Consider the following 19,298-nt stretch of genomic DNA (forward strand, 5'->3'; position numbering starts at 1 on the left):
TTCAACCAGCTGCATGCAGATTGAAAGTATTCCAGGCAGAAAAATCCAGAAAGTTCCAAAAAGCGAAACTTGAGTTCAATGCACACTGGCAACTGTTTACATAGCATTTACAGTGTACTGGGTATTACAGGTTATCTAGAGATGATTTAAGGTGTACAGCGAGGGGTGTGTGTGTAGGGTTATGTGCATCCCGTTTGATGTAAGGGACTTGAGCATCTGTGGATACCAAGGGACGACTACTCAGCAATACAAGGACTCAACTGTATTCATACAGCAGCAACACAGAGGGACCTCAAGCGCATTGTGTTGAGTGAAAAAAGCCAATTTCAAAGTTCACATACTATGTTATTCTATTTCCATAACATTCCCCAAATGACAAAATTTTAGAAATGAAGAACAGGTTGGTGGTTGCCAGGGGAGAGGAATGGTGGGTGTGGCTCTTTGTGGTGATGGAATATAGTTCTGTATCTTGATATACATGAATCTACACAGGGAACACCATGGCATAGAACTACAACGTCGCTCTCCTGGTTTTGATATGGTTCCGCAGTTGTGCTGTAACCGCTGGGGAAGGCTGAGACGGGGCCTCTCGGTATGATCTTCGCAACTTCCTATAAATCAGTAACTTCAAAATAAACAGTTAAGGAAAGAACCTTTATCAGTTACCGGAAGTCTAAGACCACTGTCACCATAAACGGAAAGACATCCGTGAAAAAATACAGAGATAACTAGAAATAAAAATGTTCACCTGGCACTACCTAAATTGTCTTGTGTGCTGCCAGTGGTGTGGGACCCAGGCTTTGTGAAGCCCCCTTACGGAGGGGTGGGAGGTCATGGGACTTCACTGGAGGACTTGGGACCCTTCAGTGCAAAGAGACTGTGTTCCTTAGTGAAGTTCAGGTTCTCAGGATCTCAAATACAGACCCTCAACTCCTTGGGCAGCTCCAGGCTTGAAACGCTTCGTTTAACAGGAAAAGAGGGCGCTGGTGAGATGCCTGAGGTCTCTGTGTCTGGAAAGAGAAGGAGCAGCACAGGGAGAGGGTGGTGACAACGATGGAGGGAGTCCCCCCCCCCCACGCCCCCGCCGCACACTCAGCCCCCAGCTTTACATGCACTACCCGAACCTTCCCAACAACCTAATAGGAAAAAGAAACTGAGGAAAGCCACAATCCAGAGGCAGAGCTCACTACTGAGCCCAGCTTCAAAATCTGCTCTTTCTCGCCATCCTGTACCTTACGTACATGCATTTAGGGTTCTTTTATATTGGTGCTAATCTCTCTCTCTCTTTCTCTTTTTTAACCACCAAAGCATTTTTATTTTTGTCACTGACAACGTACACAACTGTGGAATTGTACTATTACTTTGCTTGACTTCCTTAAATATTACTTAAATATGCATGTATGTTTAAGAAAAGTCACCTTGAAGAAGTATTCTGTAAACATAACCCCTCTCAATATGTTTTCCTGCTTTGTTTCATACATAAATAGCATTTTACAAAGTTATGAATAAAACTCTGAACTCTTATGGCCTAAAAGTATGTGTCGATTCTGGAGCTTGACAAGATGTTCTCTTTATGATTTTATAGCTAACATAAGTATAGTTGATTTATAATGTGTTAATTTCTGCTGTACAGCAAAGTGATTCAGTTATACATATATATATATATGCCTTTTTTAATATTATTTTCCATTATGGTTTATTATAGGATATTGACTATAGTTCTGTGTGCTATACAGTGAGACTTTGTTGTTTATCCAGTCTATATATAAAAGCTTACATGTGCTGACCCCAAACTCCCAATCCATCCCTCCTCCAACCCCCTCCCCCTTGACAATCACCAGTCTTCCTCTGTGAGTCTGTTTCTGTTTCATAGGTAGGTTCATTTGCGTCATATTTTAGATTCCACATATAAGTGATATCATATGGTATTTGTTTTTCTCTTTCTGACTTACTTCACTTAGTATGATAATCTCTAGTTGTATCCATGTTGCTGCATATGGCATCATTTCATTCTTTTTTATGGCTGAGTGGTATTCCATTATATATATGTACTGCATTTTCTTTATCCATTCATCTGTCAACGGACATTTAGGTTGTTTCCATGTCTTGGCTATTGTAAATAGCATTGCTATGAACATTGGGGTGTATGTATTTTTTTTTTTTTTTTTTTGGCCTCACCGCACAGCTGGCAGGATCTTAGTTCCCCAACCAGGGATTGAACCCAGGCCACCGCAGTGAAAGCGCTGAGTCCTAACCACTGGACCATCAGGGAATTCCCTGTATCTTTTTTTTTTTTTTAATAAAGTGATTTTATTTATTTTATTTTTGGCTGCGTTGGGTCTTCATTGCTGCACGTGGGCCTTCTCTAGTCGCGGCGAGTGGGGGCTACTCTTCGTTGCGGTGCACAGGCTTCTCATTGCAGTGGCTTCTCTTGTTGCGGAGCCTGGGCTCTAGGCGCACGGGCTTCAGTAGTTGTGGCCTATGGGCTCAGTAGTTGTGGCTCGCGGGCTCTAGAGCGCAGGCTCAGTCGTTGTGGCACACAGGCTTAGTTGCTCCACGGCATGTGGGATCTTCCCGGACCAGGGCTTGAACCCGTGTCCCCTGCATTGACAGGTGGATTCTTAACCACTCTGCCACCAGGGAAGCCCCATTCCCTGTATCTTTTTGAATTATAGTTTTGTCTGGGTATATACCCAGGAGTGGGATTGCTGGATCATATGGTAATTCTATTTTAGTCTTCTGAGGAACCTCCACACTGTTTTCCACAGTGGCTGTAATGTGCGCTATTTGCAGTGTCTATCATGGGTCCAGTGACTTATCATCACAAGTTACTGCACGAGTTCTGCCAACGACAGACCTTCCAGTGCACTTAGTAAAGATGCCATGTGTTAAAAAGTCAAAATAGGGACTTCCCTGGTGGTCCAGTGGTTAAGGCTCCCTGCTCCCAATGCAGGGGACGCGGGTTCAATCCTTGGTCAGGGAACTAGATCCCGCATGCCGCAATTAAAAGATTCCCGCATGCCACAGCTAAAGATCCTGCATGCCGCAATGAAGAGCCTGCGCAGCCAAATAAATAAATAAATGGATAAATATATTTTTTTAAAAAAGTCAAACTGGCCAAGAGACATCATTATTATTTATTTTATTTATTTATTTTTCTGGCTGCACCACATGGCATGTGGAACTTCCTGGACCAGAGATCGAACCCAGGCCCCCTGCATTGGGAGCGGGGAGTCTTACCCACTGGACCACCAGGGAAGTCCTCCCATGAAATTCTGTTACAGGAACAGAATCAATACACTCCTAAATTTTCCAAATTTTATTTTGAACCACCACTTTGATTAGTTAAAACTTCCAGAATAAAAATAATGACACACAAAAATGATCTTAGAAAGGCACACTTACAATTCCTGGCACAGAACATTTGATTTTTAGTTTTTGAATGACTGGAAATCATTATTCCTTAAGAAAATATTAACGTATTTGTTGAAAGTGATTTATTAGGTAAGTGAAAATGAATCTTGCATGTTGGCTATGTTTCATTTTATATAATGAGTAATTTTTTAGGTCTTCATTTATAGGGTATAAAACTTAGAAAAACATTATCAAACTAATATGCTCATGAGAATTAAATGATTCAAGCTGCAAATAAAATACTAAGCTAAGATTGAGGTGGGGATCCCATTGGTGATTTTATTTTATTATTTTTGTAAATTTATTTGTTTATTTATTTATGGCTGCATTGGGTCTTCATTGCTGCGCGCAGGCTTTCTCTAGTTGCAGCGAGCGGGGGCTACTCTTCGTTGCAGTGTGTGGGCTTCTCATTGCGGTGGCTTCTCTTGTTGTGGAGGACAGGCTCTAGGCACATGGGCTTCGGTAGTTGTGGCACACAGGCTCAGTAGTTGTGGCTCGTGGGCTCTAGAACGCAGCCTCAGTAGTCGTGACACACGGGCTTACTTGCTCCGTGGCATGTGGGATCTTCCCAGACCAGGGCTCAAACCTGTGTCCCCTGCACTGGCAGGCGGATTCTTAACCGCTGCACCACCAGGGAATTCCCCTCATTGGCGATTTTAAACGAGTTTCTCACAAATTCTTTTTGATCTCAGATCAGTTTAGGACCTCAACAGATGTCTTAGTGGCTCATTCACAGTTTTAGAAGCCAATGTCTGCTGGTTAAAAAGGTGGTTCCTGGAGGGATGTTTATCGCAACATGGCCCTGGACCAGGTCAGCCCACGGGGTGCTGGTCTCGCAGGGCTGCCTTGGCCCCTGCAGAGGGGGCTGGCCTCCTGAAGCCTCTGTCCGTCCTCCATCAGGTCTGTGATGGGTCTTATTTTGTCCTCCCCTGCACGTGGGCTTGGCCAGACTGTAGGTGCTGACCTGACTCCCCAGCTGTGTTGCTAAGGACTGTTTGGAGAGAGTTTCCCTTTCTGCTTCTACATCCGGATGGGTGGCAGCGTGGGGAAGGGGTTCTTTCCGCCCTCACTGGGGGACCAACAGCATTCCTTGTGTTCCCTCCGTGATGCACCATTGGTCTGACTTAACAAGGAAACCTGTGTAGCAGGGACTAGAGAATAGTTTGGGCTCATATTTCCTTTAATTTTCAGAGGTCAGGTTTATAACTCGATTATTCTACTCACATTTTAAAACACACTTTATGGTTTTCAGTGCACAGAATATTTCTGGAGGGAGCTGTAAGAAACTAGTACCACGCTTCTCCTCTTGAGTCTGGGGGCTACAAGAGGAAGGGCAGTTATGCTTTTATATCTTTCACACGTTGTATCACATAAATTTATTGCTGACTTAAAAAAAAAAAAACCAAACTACATCAGTAACTGTTTTGCACTGTCCTTGTTTCTTAGCTTAGGGAGTCAAAGACTGATTAGGAAAGGGAATGGTTTAACTTACTAGCTTGGGGTCGGCATTGGGGTTTACTTTACTAAGCTTGCCGAGAACTCCAAGGACAAGAACCCCCAGGCAGCTGGATGGAGGGAAGGGGCTTTTCCTCCCTTTGCTTTGCTTTCCTCCAGGCTGGCAATGGGGAGGTGGCGTCTCCATGGCAGGGCAGGAGGCAGGAAGAATCTAGCCATGTGATGGTGAGAGTGTGGTGACCACAGCAAAAGGGCAGACTCTTGGGCCAGCGCTTTTTCCCGTGGCTGGACCTGGGAGTTGCCTCCTGCCCGGCCCCACCCAGACAGGCTGATTTGATCGGGTGGTGAATGTGCCCAAGGTGAGGATCATGGCTCGGGAGGGACCTCTGTGCTCACCCCCCCGCGTTCACAGACTGCCTGGTTGCATTTCACCAGCACTTTGCAATCCCCACATGCGCCTGCGTTTGTGAAAGTGGATTCCCTGTCCAGACCTGGTCTCCAGGTGTGCCAGCCGTGAACGAGGTCTGGGAAACAGGGTTGTAGGTGGAATGTGAGTGGTTGTCATTTTGAGCAGGTGCCCTCCTGCTTGTACAGCCGTGGTTGAGAGAGCTTGAGTTTCTGGCCCAACGTTCTAAAGCTCTTACGAAAGAGAACTTTATAGATAGAGCTTTTAAAATCAATAATTTTAGCATTCTGGTCTCTCGTTCAGTTTTCTTTCCTTTGCTAAAAGAATCTACGCGTGTTAAATATTTCACACACCCCTCGCTGGGACCACAGAGGCTGGATGCGCCAGGTAGATCCAGGCTCTGCTGCCGGCTCTTTCCCATCCCTCCCAGACGGGCCCCCACCTCCCGCCCCACGGGTAAGATGCTTGGGCTTGAGGAGGCCCCTGGTCACGAGTCCTTGTTTGATTTCCTGTGTCCAGCTCATTACCTTGACAGGCTCACCTTTTCTGACTGCAGGATGTTAAAACTCATGTCTCAGCACTAGGGGGAGGCACAGAGGTTTGTTTGGTTTTCTTTTTAAATTGTGGTAACATACACACAACATGAACTTTACCATTACTGACATTTAGTACATGCGTGGGGTTTTGCAGCCATTGTTACCATCCCAGAAGGAAGGCTCACCTATTAGCACTCCCCCCAGCCCCCTCCCCCAGCCCCTGGCACCCACTCATCTATTTTCTGCCTCCAGGGATCTGCCCGTTCTGGACATTTCGTATAAATGGAGTCATACGATACATGACCTTCTGTGTCTGTATAATCTCACCAAGCATCATGTTTTTGAGGTTCGTCCATGCTATCGCCTGTGTCAGAGCTTCACTCCTTTTCATGGCTGTGTAATAGTCCACAGTGTGGGTGGACCCCATTCTGTTTATCCATCACCTGTTGATGGACACTGGGGTTATTCTGAACAGTGAAGCTCAGAGCATTTGTGTACAGGTGTTTGTGTAAGTCCCTGTTCTCAGGTCTCCTGGAAAGACACCTAGGAGTGGAGCTGCTGGGTCGGACAGTTGCTCCGTGTTTGATCGTCTGAGGAACCGCCAGGCCGTTTCACAGCGGCTGCCGTGTTTCCTCCTCGCCGCTGTGCACAACTGTGTTTCCCAGGGTCTCCACCTCCTCACCCACCCCTGCCATTTTACATTTTATTACTAAAGCTGCTCTAGTGGCTGTGTACACAGGCTTTTAAATGAATTATTTTTATTAAATAATAGAGAAAAACAGTTAAAGTCAGAAGGTAAGACGTTTATACAGAAAACCAGCATTCTGTTGTCTCTTCTCGCCTCCCTAACCCACCCCTTCCCAGAGGGAGCCCTTCCCGCTGTCCTGGTTTTAACCACTGGCACAGCCTCCCTCTCGGGTAGATGAGGCTTATAACCCACTCAGACCCTTTGATCCCTTGCAGCCTCTCAAAATAATTTGTGTTAGTTAGGACACTGGCTTGGCTGTTTAAAAAGGACTAAAATAACAAATATCTTGCCTTACGCCAGGCAGAAATTTGTTTCTTTCTCGCACGATGAAGAGCACGAAGCTTGGTGATGGAGGTTTCCAGCTGTCAGGCCCACTCTGTCTGTGGTTCAACTTCAGAAGTGTTTTCCGTCTTGTTTTGCGAGGTGGCTGCCCCAGGTTTCCTCCCCGACAATGCCCGGTGCTGCCAGCAGGAGGGGCAGGAAGGAGGGAGGTCGTCCCCCATCCCCCCAACCCCCCGGCCTGACTTTATCTTGTTACCAATAATAATTAGCTTGAGTGCTCACTGTGTGTCAGATACTGTTATAAGTGCTTCTGTGCATTTACTGCTTTAACCCTCAGAGTCTTGTAAACGCTGTTGTTTTCCTTTCACAGGGAAGGACACAGGTGCCATCAGACCTCGCAGCTCGCTTGGGTCACCCGGTGAGTAAGTGCAGCCCCCTCCCTGGGGGGCTGACCCCGACTCGGGGCGGGAGGCCGGTCAGAGGTGCCTCAGTTAATAGTTAATGTTTAATGCGTGCTCTGCCGTAGTCTAGCCCGGCCGGCCTGCCCGGGTCAGCAGGCAGGAGCTGCAGAGCGTAGAGGGAAACCCGTCCTGTGTGCTGCCTCTGTGCGCCCACTGCCCTTCTGAGTTAGAGGCCTTCTCCAGTGGAGTCTGTGACACCCTTTCTTGGGCTGATGGGCCGCGGTCACAGCCACCCCTGGGGCTCCTGACTTCCTCTCCTGTGTCACCACCACAGTGGCCAAGAGGTGAGCTTGGGGGTGTGCACACGATGATGGACAGCAAGGACTTAGAAGCCGAGATCCACCCGCTGAAGAACGATAACAGGAAGGTGCAGGAGCATCTGGGAAACCCAGCGGGAAAGGAAACCAGCGTGAAGCCGCCCCCGCAGTCCCGCCTCTCCCGGTGCCGGATGGTGGCCTTTTTTCTTTCGCTGTTCATCTGCCTTTTCGTGGTGTTCGTGGTTTCCTTCATCATCCCATGTCCAGACCGGCCGGCGTCACAGGGGGTGTGGAGGATCGATTACGAGGCAGCAGGTGCGGGCGGCTTGTGGGGCAGGGGCGCCGAGTGTCCCTGGGTCCCCTGGAGTCTGGGGGCCGGGGGCCGCCTCTCAGGGAAACAGGAGCGTCCTCAGGAAGGACGGGAGGGGGGTCAGGAAAGGAAAGTGGTCCATTTGGTTACTTTTCTGAATTAAAAATACATTAGTAAAACAGAGCAACTGGCAGAATAGATGTAGTGAAGGCTGTTCTAAATGTGAAAACCAGGCAGCAGATTTGTGGCTGGGTCTACCTGACGTGCGCCAGCCGAGTTTCCAGTCCGCCCCACCGCAGTTGAGCACACTTGATTTCTCTCTCATAAAATCTTGGCCTTTATGGGAGCTGCTGAGTCAGCTTTCCTCTGGGCACTTCCCTGCCTCTTGGGAGTTGTCCCCGTATCAGCGGGCGTGGGTGCCGACAGCCTGGCAATGTTTCTTTGCACAGACTTGAAGCCCTCTCTGGTGGAATAAGGGGAATTTCTTGTTTAAGCCCCACTGACGGTCAATTTTGTTCAGAATTTGGTGCCTAATTTTGAGAGGGTGAAGTAATACCTGTTTGTGTTTATTTTTGGCAGCTTAATTGAGATATAATTTATGTATCATAATATTCACTTGCTTTGAGTATACGATTCGATGATTCTTAGTCAGTTTAAGACTTGAGCACTGGGACTTCCCTGGTGGTCCAGTGGTAAAGAATCTGCCTTACAATGCAGGGGACGCAGGTTCAATCCCTGGTCAGGGAACTAAGATCCCACATGCCGCGGGACAACTAAGCCCATGAGCCACAGCTACTGAGCTTGCGCACCTCAACTAGAGAGCTGCAACTAAGACCGGACGCAGCCAAAAATAAATAAATAAATTAATTAATTAAAGAACTATTATTAAAAATAATAATAAACTTGTTTAAAAAAAAAAAAAAGACTTGAGCACCTGTGCAGCTGTCGCCACAGTCCAGTGTTTAGCACATCCATCATCCCTACACTATTCCTTACCCGCAGGCCCCAGCCCTGCCTCCAGCCCTGGAGCTGCCAGTGGGCTTCCCGTCTCTATACACTTGCTGTTCCTGGACGTTTCATGTAAATGAAATCATGTAAGATGCATCTTTGGCCTCTCTCACTTACGTGAGTTCATCCATGTGGTAGCATGTTCCTTTGTGTGGACAGACCAGAGTATTCGTCCATTGACCAGTTGGTGAACATTTGCATTGTTTTCAGTTTTTGACTGTTATGAGTAACACTGCTGTGAATATTTGTGTACAAATCTTTGTGTGGACATACGTCTTATTTCTCTTGGGTAGGTTGCCAGGAGCAGAACTCTTGAACCTCGTGGTAGTTTGTGTTTGACTCCTGCCAGGCCTTCCCCAGCAGCTGCACCGTTTCATGTCCCCACTGGCTGTGTGGGAGAGGATTCTGGCTTCTCCACATCCTAGCCAACACTTGTCATTATCTTTTTTTTTTTTAATTAATTAATTTGTTTGTTTGTTTTTGGCTGCATTGGGTCTTTGTTGCTGCGCAAGGGCTTTACTCTAGTTGCGGTGAGCGAGGGCCACTCCTCGCCGCGGCGCGCAGGCTTCTCATTGCGGTGGCTTCTCTTGTTGTAGAGCATGGGCTCCAGGCGTGCAGGTTTCAGTAGTTGTGGTGCATAGGCCCAGTTGCTCCGCGGCATGTGGGATCCTCCCGGACCAGGGCTTGAACCCATGTCCCCTGCATTGGCAAGTGGATTCTTAACCACTGCCCCACCAGGGATATCTCTGTCTTTTTTAGTGTAGCCTTCCTAATGGGTGTGAAGTGGTACCTAATTGCGTTTATAGTTTGCGTTTCCTTGGTGACTAATGATGTTCACGTGGGATATTAGCCATTCTTACGTCATCTTTGGTGAATGTCTATTCAAATCTTCCGCTCACTTAAAAATATGATTGTTTTATTATTGAGTTATAAAAGTTCTTTTAACACAACATTGTAAATCAACTGTATGTCAATAAAAATTTTTTAAGTTCTTTATATGTTCCAGATACAAGTCTTTCATCACATATGTGATTTGGGAATATTTGTGACCCATCTGGGGCTTGTCTTTTTATTTTCTGTAGGGTGTCTGTCTGCTGAAGCACAAAAGTTCAAATTTTAATGAAGTCAAACGTATCATTTTTTTAGCATGGATTGTGCTTTTGATGTCTAAGAACTCTTTGCCTAATTTAAGGTCATGAAGATTTTCTCCTGTTTTTTCTTCGAGAAGCTTTAGAGTTCTCGCTCTGCCGTTTAGGTCTGTGATCCATTTTGAGGTCGTTTTTGTGTAGAGTGTTTGGTGGAAGCAAGTGGCAGGATTTCTAGAAATGGTCACACATGCCTCCCTCCCAGCAGGACCGGCTCAGAGGCACAGGGGCACCTCCCTGCTCTCGGCACTGACGCTGCAGAGCTCCCGTGAGTCTGGGGGTGGGAGGTGTGCATGTCGACAGTGTCGGGAACGTGGTCCTTCCCCCACTGAGTGGCCTGGCGCCTTTGCTGAAACGCATTCAACCGTCAGTTGTGTTCTGTCCTTCTGCATCCTTACACCAGTGCCGCATTGTCTTGATTTCCACAGCTCCACAGACAGAAGTCTTCCAACTCTGTTCCTTTATTTCTCCTCAACATCGTTTTGGCTCTTTGGGTCCTTGGCATTTTTATAAAATTTTAGGAGCGGCTTGTCAATTTCTGTAAAAAAGGCTTCTTGGGTTTTAACAGAAATTGTGTAGAATCTATAAATTAGTTTGGGTAGAGTTGCATCATAACAGTATCCAACCTTGCAGTCCCCGTATAGGGGGTATGTCTCCATTTGTTTAGATCTTTAATTTCTCTGAACAATGTTTTACAGTGTTCAGTGGGCAAGTCCTGCACTTCTTTTGTTAAATTTATTCCAAAATGTTCTCTTTTTTTTTTATGAGTACTTTTATCTAAGCATATTTTTTAATTTTATTGAAGTATAGTTGATTTACAATGTTGTGTTAATTTCTGCTTTACAGCAAAATGAGTCAGTTGTACATATATATATTATTTTTCATATTCTTTCCATTATGGTTTATCCCAGGATATTGAATATAGTTCCCTGTGCTATGCAGTAGGACCTTGTTGTTTATCCATCCTATACATAATAGTTTGTGTCTGCTAACCCCAAACTCCCAATCCACCCCTCCCCCACCACTGAATGTTCTCTTTGATGCTCTTGTGATAGGAATTGTTGTGTGAATTTAATTTTCAAGTTCCCTTTGGTAGTTTATAGAAACACTGCTGGTTATTATATGGACCTTTTAAATTGTGGCCTTGAACTCATTAACTAGACTAGTAGGGGTGTATGTGTGTATTTAGAATTTCCTACCTACAGAATCATGCAATATGCAAAAAAAAAAAAGAGAGAGACGGTTTTACTTCTTCCTTCCCTTTTATTTCTTTTTCTTGCCTGATTTCATTGCTCGAATCTCCAGTACAATGTTGAACAGATGAGGTGAGAGCAGGTATCCTCCTCCCAATCTTGGGAATAAAACATTACATTTTTCAGCAGTAAGTGTGCTAATAGCTGTAGGCTTTTTGTAGATGCCTTTTATCTGTTTGGGTTTTTATCATGAAAAGGTGTTGGGTTTTGTCAAATGCTTTTTCTCTGTCTGTGAGACAACTGTGTGGTTTTTGTCCTTTATTCTGTGAACCTGGCATATCACCTTGATTTTCAGATGTTAAATCAACCTTGCGTTCCTGAGGTAGAACCCACTAGATCATGTTGTACAATCACTTCTTCAGGTTGCTGGGTCCAGTTTGCTAGTTTGTGTCTGTAATTAGTGACGGATATTGAACATAGCTTTTCCTCCCTCCCTTTCTTCCCTTTCTTTCTTTCCTTCTTTCCTTCTTTCTTTTTTTAGATTATTAGCCCCATTTTATTTTATTTTTTTGGCCATGCCACACGGCTTGCAGGATCTTAGTTCCTTGACCAGGGATCGAACCCATGCCCCCTGCAGTGGAAGCATGGGGTTCTAACCTCTGGGCCTTCAGTGAATTCCCAAACACAGCTTTCTTTTCTGGTGATGACTTTGTCCTCATAGATGTGGAGAGAGCAAGGGCCATCTCTCGTCTCTCCTGATGGTGGGTGAAGCCTTCAGACTGCCCGGAATATGTGGGGTCTTATCAGAACCAACCAGGGTGTCTCACTTTCTGGCCCGTCTCCCTATGTGTATCTCACCCTGGAGCTTGCTCCAAAGTTGGCCTCCCCTTGGTCTGCCCCGGAGATCACTCCTGTTTTCAGCCCCCCTGGCAGGAAGCTGCTGCTTTCTAATCTCACCCACTGTGGTACCCGGCTGATGGAGGGTGAGCATGGGAGCAGCCCAAGGTGAAAGGCCCCAGACGCCTGCTGTTCCAACCCACGGCTCAATAGTGTTTCTTAAATCAGTGCTTCTTGATTCAAGGTGTGCCTTCAGTCTGGTTCCAGCGTCCTGAAATGGGTGCTTTTGACAACTTTGCCTCATTTTACTGTTATTTTTGGAGGAGAGGATTTATTTGTCAAGCTCTTCACTCCATGATTCTGGAAGTCTTGTGTCTAGTATTCAGTTTTATTTTTAATTATGGTAAAATACACATCACCCAAAAATCGCCATTTTAAAGTGAACAATTCAGTGGCATTCAAACATTCACAATGCTGCATTGACCATCATCACTATTTTCAAAACCTTTATCATCTCAAAGAGATATTCTGTGCCCAACACACAGCAGCTCCCATCCTGCCCTCCTGTCCAGCCTCTGGTAACCTCTGTTCCACTTTAGTCTCTAGAATATGCCTGTTCTAAGTACCTCATATAAATGGCATTGTCTGTTTGTCTTTTTGTGACTGGCTAATTTCACTGAGCGTAATGTCCTTGAGGTTCATCCATGTTGTAGCGTGTTGCAGAACTTCATTTCTTTTTATGGGTGTATAATACTCCATTGTATGGATGGATCACATTTTGTTTATCCATTCTTCTATCCATGGGCACTTGGGTTATTTTCACCTTTTGGCTGTTGTAAATAATGCTGCTTTGAACATTCATGTCCAAGTAACTGTCTGAGTCCCTGCTTTCATAATTTTATTTTTATTTTTGGCGGCGTTGGGTCTTCGTTGCTGCGCGCGGGCTTTCTCTAGTTGCTGTGAGTGGTGGCTGCTTTTCGTTGCAGTGTGCGGGCTTCTCATTGCGGTGGCTTCTCTTGTTGTGGAGCACCGGTTCTAGGGGCGCGGGCTTCAGTAGTTGAAGCACGTGGGCTCAGTAGTTGCAGCACGTGGGCCCCAGAGCATTTGGGCTTCAGTAGTTGCAGCACGTGGGCTCAGTACTTGTGGCACACAGGCTGTAGGGCACGCGGGCTCAGTACTTGTGGCTTGCGGGCTCCAGGCGCACGGGCTCAGTAGTTGTGGCACACAGGCTTAGTTGCTCCGAGGCATGTGGGATCTTAGGCATGTGGGATCTTCCCGGACCAGGAATCGAACCTGTGTCCCCTGCATTGGCAGGCAGATTCTTAACCACTGCGCCACCAGGGAGGTCCCCTCATGGTTTTGATCTGCATTTCCCTTATTACTAGTGATGTTGAGCATCTTTTCATGTGTTTATGGAGTATTTGTATATCTTCTTAGGAGAAACATCTATTCAAGTCTTTTGCCCATTTTTGAATTGGGTTGTTTGTTTTTGTTGTTGGGTTGTAGGAGTTCTTTGTATATTCTGGATATTAATCCCTTATCAGAGGTATGGTTTGCAAATATTTTCTCCCCTTCTGTGGTGTCTTTTCACTCCCTCGATGGTGTCCTTTGATGAAGTACAATTTACTTATTTTTTTCTTTTCCTGCCTGTGCTTTTGGTGTCATATCCAAGAAATCATTGCCAAAACCAATGTCATGAAGATTTAGCCCCTATGTTTTCTAAGAGTTTTACAGTTTCAGCTGTTAAGTTTAGGTCTTTGATCCATTTTGAATTCATTTTTGTATCTGGAGTGAGGTAAGGGCCTCATTTTGTTCCTTTGGTGTTTGATTTTAAAGCATGTAGTTTATCATTTGAGTCCTTGCATGAAGGAAGGGGTAGCCCCTGTGAGTGTGGACATGTGAACTCCAGACCCCAGACTGATTAGGGAGGGACTTGGCCCTGAGCAGAAGGTGTGCAGAACGTCCATTTGTGATGCCCAGGTGTCCTTAACAACTGACACCCAAGTGATGAAGAATTGCTGCTGCTCTGAAGGGGTGTGGGGTTGCCAGCCCAGGAGGAAGCAGTGCTTCCCTGTGGTCGCTCTGCGGGCAGCTGCACCTGGCACTCAGCCCCACGGCGCCCAGAGTGGGGCGCGTCAGGCCTGGCCTGGGAAAGTAGTCGGTGGTTTCCTTTTCAGTCGCCTATGACTTTCTGGCCACAGAAGACGTGAACAAGGACAGGATCCAGGATGTTCTCTTTCTTTATAAAAACACCAACAGCAGCAGAAGCAATTTCAGCCTCTCCTGTGCTGATGAAGGTAATTTTGTTTTCACCCAAAAAATGAGGAGCTCCCTGCAGGAGGAGGAATCCCCTCGCCCTCTCGGTTTTGGGGGAAGCAGTTGGTGGAATTTCTGGGAACCTTCATGTCACTCCCCTTCCCCACTGGGCTGCTGACCCCATGGGGTCAACACCAGGGATCCAGGGACGGAGCCCAGGGCAGGGCCACAGCACGAGGCCGGCACGCTCAGCCCTGCAGACCTGGGTCTCTCCCTCCAGGCTTTTCCTCCCCCTGCACCTTTGTGGCCGCTGTGTCGGGGGCCAACGGCACCGTCCTCTGGGAGAGGCCTGTGGCCCAGAACAGGGCCCTCGTGGAGTGCGGTGTCCCCCAGCCAAGGGGCAGCGGGGCGTCTTCTGCCTGCATCATCCTCGGCAGACCTGGCCCTTTCATTGCAGTAGACTCGGTCACAGGTAGGCTGCTTCCCGTGGGTCCCCCTGGCCTCCACACACGGGTCCGATGCCAGGATGCTCTGAGGAGGGTCAGCCCGGGCTCTTGTGGGCGGCGTGGCTGGATAGGAAGGAAGGCACGGGTGGGAGGGGGACGCCCCATGAGGAGTCACAGTTCACTGTCGTCCCCTCCTAAGTCCCGTCTGTGGCTGCAGCACGGCACCTGGAGGGGGTGGGGGCATTGCTGACGCCCGCTCACGGGGCAGGCCCTGGGGATGGGGTGTCTGGGTCTGGCTAGCTCGAGCCCTGAGACCTGCAGTCTCCGCCTTAAGGCAACAGGCCCTGGTCCTTTTCCAAAGCCCTAAGGAATTCTGTGCCTTGATGCTAGGTTTGGGGGTAGCAGCACTTCCTTTGTAAGTTGTGGTTTGAAGAGTAGGGAGGAAAATAAAGAGCAAGCTGGAAATATTTTAAGAAGAGAAGAATCCGACTAAAAACAGGTGTGGGCAGATTGTACTTGGGTCAGATGCTGTCAGGCCAGGACCTGCAGTCCCCGGGTCCATCCACAAGGCTGCACTTTCATTCTCGTCCTGTGCACGGGGGCAGAGGCTGCATGCGTGACCCCAGTGGGTGGCAGGGAGGCCAGGCCCTGCCCATCTGAGGGGGAGGATCTGCGTCAGCCAAACACTGGAAACAGGATGAGAGAAAGGAGGGGGCCGTGCTGCCCCAGAGTGATGCTGCTGACACGTGCCTATGGGCGCCAGGCGGCTACACACGCATGTCTGTTTCCATGGCAGCACACGGGCCCTGTGCTTGGTTTTAGGGGAGACCCTGTGGAGCCATCCCAGCAGCTTCAGGGGGAACGTGTCTGTCCTGAGCCCTCTGCTCCAGGTGCCCGACATCGATGCTGACGGGGTCCCAGACCTGCTGGTCCTCACCCAGGAGGAGAACCAGGTACGGCCCTCGTTCCAGCCACGTGGCCTCCCTCGCTGCCCCGAGCTCGGGTGCCTGCAGACCCGGCGGGCACTTCTGGGCCCCCCAAGAGTGGCAGAGAGTGCGCTTCCCACCGGTGCCATGGGCGCAGCTCTGAGGACGGTGCGGGCGGCCCCACGTCTCCCGGCATCAGACACTATAGGTTCGACCCAGCGGGTGGGCCTGATCCCCTTCTCCTCCGTGCGCTGCAGGTCAACGGCTATGTCTATTCAGGCAGCACCGGGCAGCAAGTCGGCCCCCCGGGCAGCCTGGGTGTGGACGGGACCAGCGGCTCCATCCTCTATGTCACCAGTGCAGGTGCCCACTACGTCCTCATCCCCTGCGGTACGTGGCATCCGCTGCCCCAGGGCGGCCTCCCTCGTGGGCCTGCTGGCACCTGGGAGGAAGCAGGTGTGGGGCTAGTGGCTCCCGCTGTTGTTCCAGGGACTCGAAGTCATCGCCCGCTGACAGGTGACGCAAGGCTCTTCTTTGTTCACAGGCACCTCCTTCTGCAGCCACTCAGTGAAGGGCCTGTACGAGAAGGCCACCGGGAGGGACAGCTCGCTCAAGAGCGACCCCCTCTGGGAGGGCAGGCTCAACGCCACCTCCCACAGGCTGCAGGAGCACAGGTCGGGGGTGTGGGGGCCTGTGCGCGGGGCCCCGGGAGCGAGGAGGAGCCGTAGGGCGGGCCCAGGGCCCTTACCTTGTGTCAGGTGTCTGAGGTTGTCCTGGGCTCAGACTCAGTAAACCGGCAAACAGAAGACGAATAAAAACGGGGGCGAAGATGGGCCCCGCCCCGGGCTCACTGGTCGCTGCATCCAGTGAGGGCCTTCCTTTTAGTTTGAAACTGGAGAAGCAAGAAAGATGAGGCTGAGCCCTGGGAGCCTGAGGGAAACAGCCCGGCAGGCAGCGCTGGGGAGGGTCCCGTCCCCAACCCTACCTGGGGCCCCATCCCATCCCTCCTGCCCGTGTAGCTCGGGAGCTGTCCGCTACCTGATGAACGTTCCGGGGAAGGTGGGTGAAGACCTGCTTCTCGTGAGTGCCGAGGCCTGCGTGCTGCTGGACGGGCAGGAGCTGGTGCCCAGGTGGACCCTCGGTGCAGCCCAGGTCCTGAGGTATGGGGTCCTTCTCCAGGGAGCTGGGTACCCCAGCGTGTCCCCCCACTCCCACCCCTGGACAAGGCCCATATGCTTCTGCCAGAGGCCACTGCCTGTCACCTGGTGCCACCCTGCCCTGGGGAGCGGAGTGAGACCCCCTGGCGTCAAAGCTCCGGCCCGTGCAGGAGCAGCCGCAGCCTATCCCAGGTATCTCCTTCAGAGGCCCGTGTGAGCCCTCCTCTCCACTCTCCTTCCAGAAAACCCATCCTCGGCTACTACAAACCCGACACCCCAGCCATGGTCATTGAGAACGGGACCGGCTCCGAGAGACAGGTTGCTGCACTTGCTCCTGGGTCTCACCTTTGCCCGTAGCTGAGGGAAGCTGTTCTGAGCCGTAGGCTGAGTGGGGACCAGAGGCTTCGGTGAGCCGCCCTCAGGGACGCAACCCTGTGCTGCCCCTCCCTCTGCAGATCCTGCTCCTGGACCTCAGCTCCGGGGCTGTCCTGTGGAGCCAGGCCCTCCCAGGCCTCCCCAGGGACCCGCGGTCCGCCAGCCTGCCCACCGCAGACCACCGCTCCGCCTTCTTCTTCTGGGGCCTCCACGAGCTGGCTGGTGCCAACCAGACGGTACAGTCTTGGGTCCTGGTTTGTGGCATGGGGTGGAGCCGGTGGCTGGCTGAGTGCAGATAGATGGAAGCCATGCAGGGTGGGCAGGACAAGGGGGTCTGGGCTTCCTGGGAGGAAGTGGGTGCGAGGGGCGGCAGCTGGAAGACAACCGAGAAGGGTCAGGGTCAGGCGGGGAAGGGGGGCGGGAGGTGGGTGTTTTGTGGGACCCCGGCGGACACAGCTCTGGGTGTGGTCACGGTCAGGAGCATCCGGGAGGGTCAGCCTCATGCCCCTGCTGCACTCCCTGCAGGAGCCCGGATCCGCCGGGCACCGCCTGTACATGTTCCACCCCACGCTGCCCAGAGTACTGCTGGAACTGGCCAACATCTCCACCCCCATTGTCACCTTCCAGGGTGAGTGCGCCCCGCATGGGCCCGGGCCGCCAGCCGTGGGAGGCCCGTGCTGGCCGGTCCCGGGACCTGATGGCCATGTCCCCACAGTGGTTCTGCTTGAGCCGAGCCGCCACGCTGCCTACATTCTCCTGACGGGCCCGGCCAGCCCGGATCCACCCGGCCTGGTCTCTGTGGCCAAACACAAGGTGCGGGACCTCATCCCGAGCAGCAAGGTAGTCCGCCTGGCTGAGGGTGGCCCCGACAGCGACCAGGCCGTCAGGGACCGGTTCTCTCGCCTACGGTACCGGAACGAGGCCTAGACGTGGTTTGGCCAGAGCCCGAAGCAGAGGCGGCTGCTGAAGTTTCACATCCTGGGAAGTCAGCCCTTCACTGGCTCGGTCTGCACGCCGACTCCTGACCTGGTGACCTGGCGACGCTCTCCACTGGGCCCGTCACCCCAGGGACGTGCCGGGGCCTCTCCCCTCTCCCGCCAGCATGCCAGGTCCTCACTCAGGTCCCCGCTCCGAGCCCCACCCGGGTCTCCCTGGGCAGAGCCCGTGCTGGCAGCAGCTCACCCTCACTTCTCCATGCCTGGCCAGAGCCTCGGCTGCAGAATCCCCTCCCTCTTTCCGTCTGAGCCTTGCCTTCTCTGCACTGTCTCCCTGGGGTCGTGGAGCTCAGAGGGTGGTGGGCCCTGGGGTGGCTTGAGGCAGGCCCACACCCCAGTGTGGTTGGTGGTGACTTGCCCTGGAGAGCCCATGATGGGGCCCATGAGGAATGGGGCCTGGGAGGATGTGACGGATGGGCTGCCTGGAGCTGTGAGTGTCCCGAGGACCTGGCCCCAGGATGCGCCCTGGGGTCAGCGTGCACCCCTGGGTACACACTGGGGCTCCTCGTCCCTCAGGGATTCCTGCACCCCTGGGTGTGGCCAGTGGCCCCTCCTTCCTGGTGCTTGGACACCCCCCACCAGTCGGTGTCACCTGATGCAAGACTCACCTCTGTGCCTTGGTCACCCCAGACCCGCCTGGTGCTGTGGGACTCAGCCGTGACCGGACAAAAGCAAGCAGCCTGATGACCCCGGGTACCTCGGGAAGAAATCAGAATAAACACTGGTTTTGCACTGTCTGGAAAGCCCCATGTGTGCCTGTGTTTGTCTGCTGGATCAGTGGGAAAGGCTGCTGGGGAGGTGAGGCCAGCACCCACACCACCCAGTCAGAGACTGGGGGGGTCCAGCACGGCCTCCAAGTGCATCTCAGGTCTGTGGTTCCCGCCCTGCTCACCCACAGCAGGCTAGGAACCCAGCCTGTAGGCATTCTCCCACCCGGGACAGGCAGTGGGTCCCCCAGCACCTGTGTCCACCAGGGCTGAGCTCTGGTAGCCGCCCAGGCAGGAGGAGCCCAGGCAGGGGGCTTCAGTGAGATGAAGGCTTGGGTTACCAAAGTGATGGGGGCTGTCGTGGAGAACCCTGCAGGAATTTCC

At 50.9% G+C, this 19,298-nt stretch overlaps 1 protein-coding gene across 2 annotated transcripts in view; it reads left to right on the forward strand.

Moving 5' to 3' along the window:
* Nucleotides 1-18,944, forward strand: part of FAM234A (family with sequence similarity 234 member A) — a 31,140-nt gene extending 12,196 nt beyond the window's left edge. The window contains exons 2-13 of one of the 2 annotated variants that reach the window (XM_068565329.1): nt 7,212-7,263; nt 7,577-7,874; nt 14,230-14,349; nt 14,589-14,780; nt 15,577-15,707; nt 15,938-16,070; nt 16,225-16,354; nt 16,700-16,840; nt 17,080-17,155; nt 17,293-17,448; nt 17,738-17,840; nt 17,928-18,944. In XM_068565329.1, the coding sequence (XP_068421430.1) occupies nt 7,610-7,874; nt 14,230-14,349; nt 14,589-14,780; nt 15,577-15,707; nt 15,938-16,070; nt 16,225-16,354; nt 16,700-16,840; nt 17,080-17,155; nt 17,293-17,448; nt 17,738-17,840; nt 17,928-18,139 (1,659 nt within the window). In that variant the 5' untranslated portion in view covers nt 7,212-7,263; nt 7,577-7,609 and the 3' untranslated portion in view covers nt 18,140-18,944. The remainder of the gene's footprint in view (nt 1-7,211; nt 7,264-7,576; nt 7,875-14,229; nt 14,350-14,588; nt 14,781-15,576; nt 15,708-15,937; nt 16,071-16,224; nt 16,355-16,699; nt 16,841-17,079; nt 17,156-17,292; nt 17,449-17,737; nt 17,841-17,927) is intronic. The other variant, XM_068565328.1, reaches the window with a different exon arrangement.
* The last annotated feature ends 354 nt before the right edge of the window (nt 18,945-19,298 follow it).

This window comes from Eschrichtius robustus, chromosome 16 (assembly GCF_028021215.1).
Source record: "Eschrichtius robustus isolate mEscRob2 chromosome 16, mEscRob2.pri, whole genome shotgun sequence".
NCBI lineage: Eukaryota > Metazoa > Chordata > Mammalia > Artiodactyla > Eschrichtiidae > Eschrichtius > Eschrichtius robustus.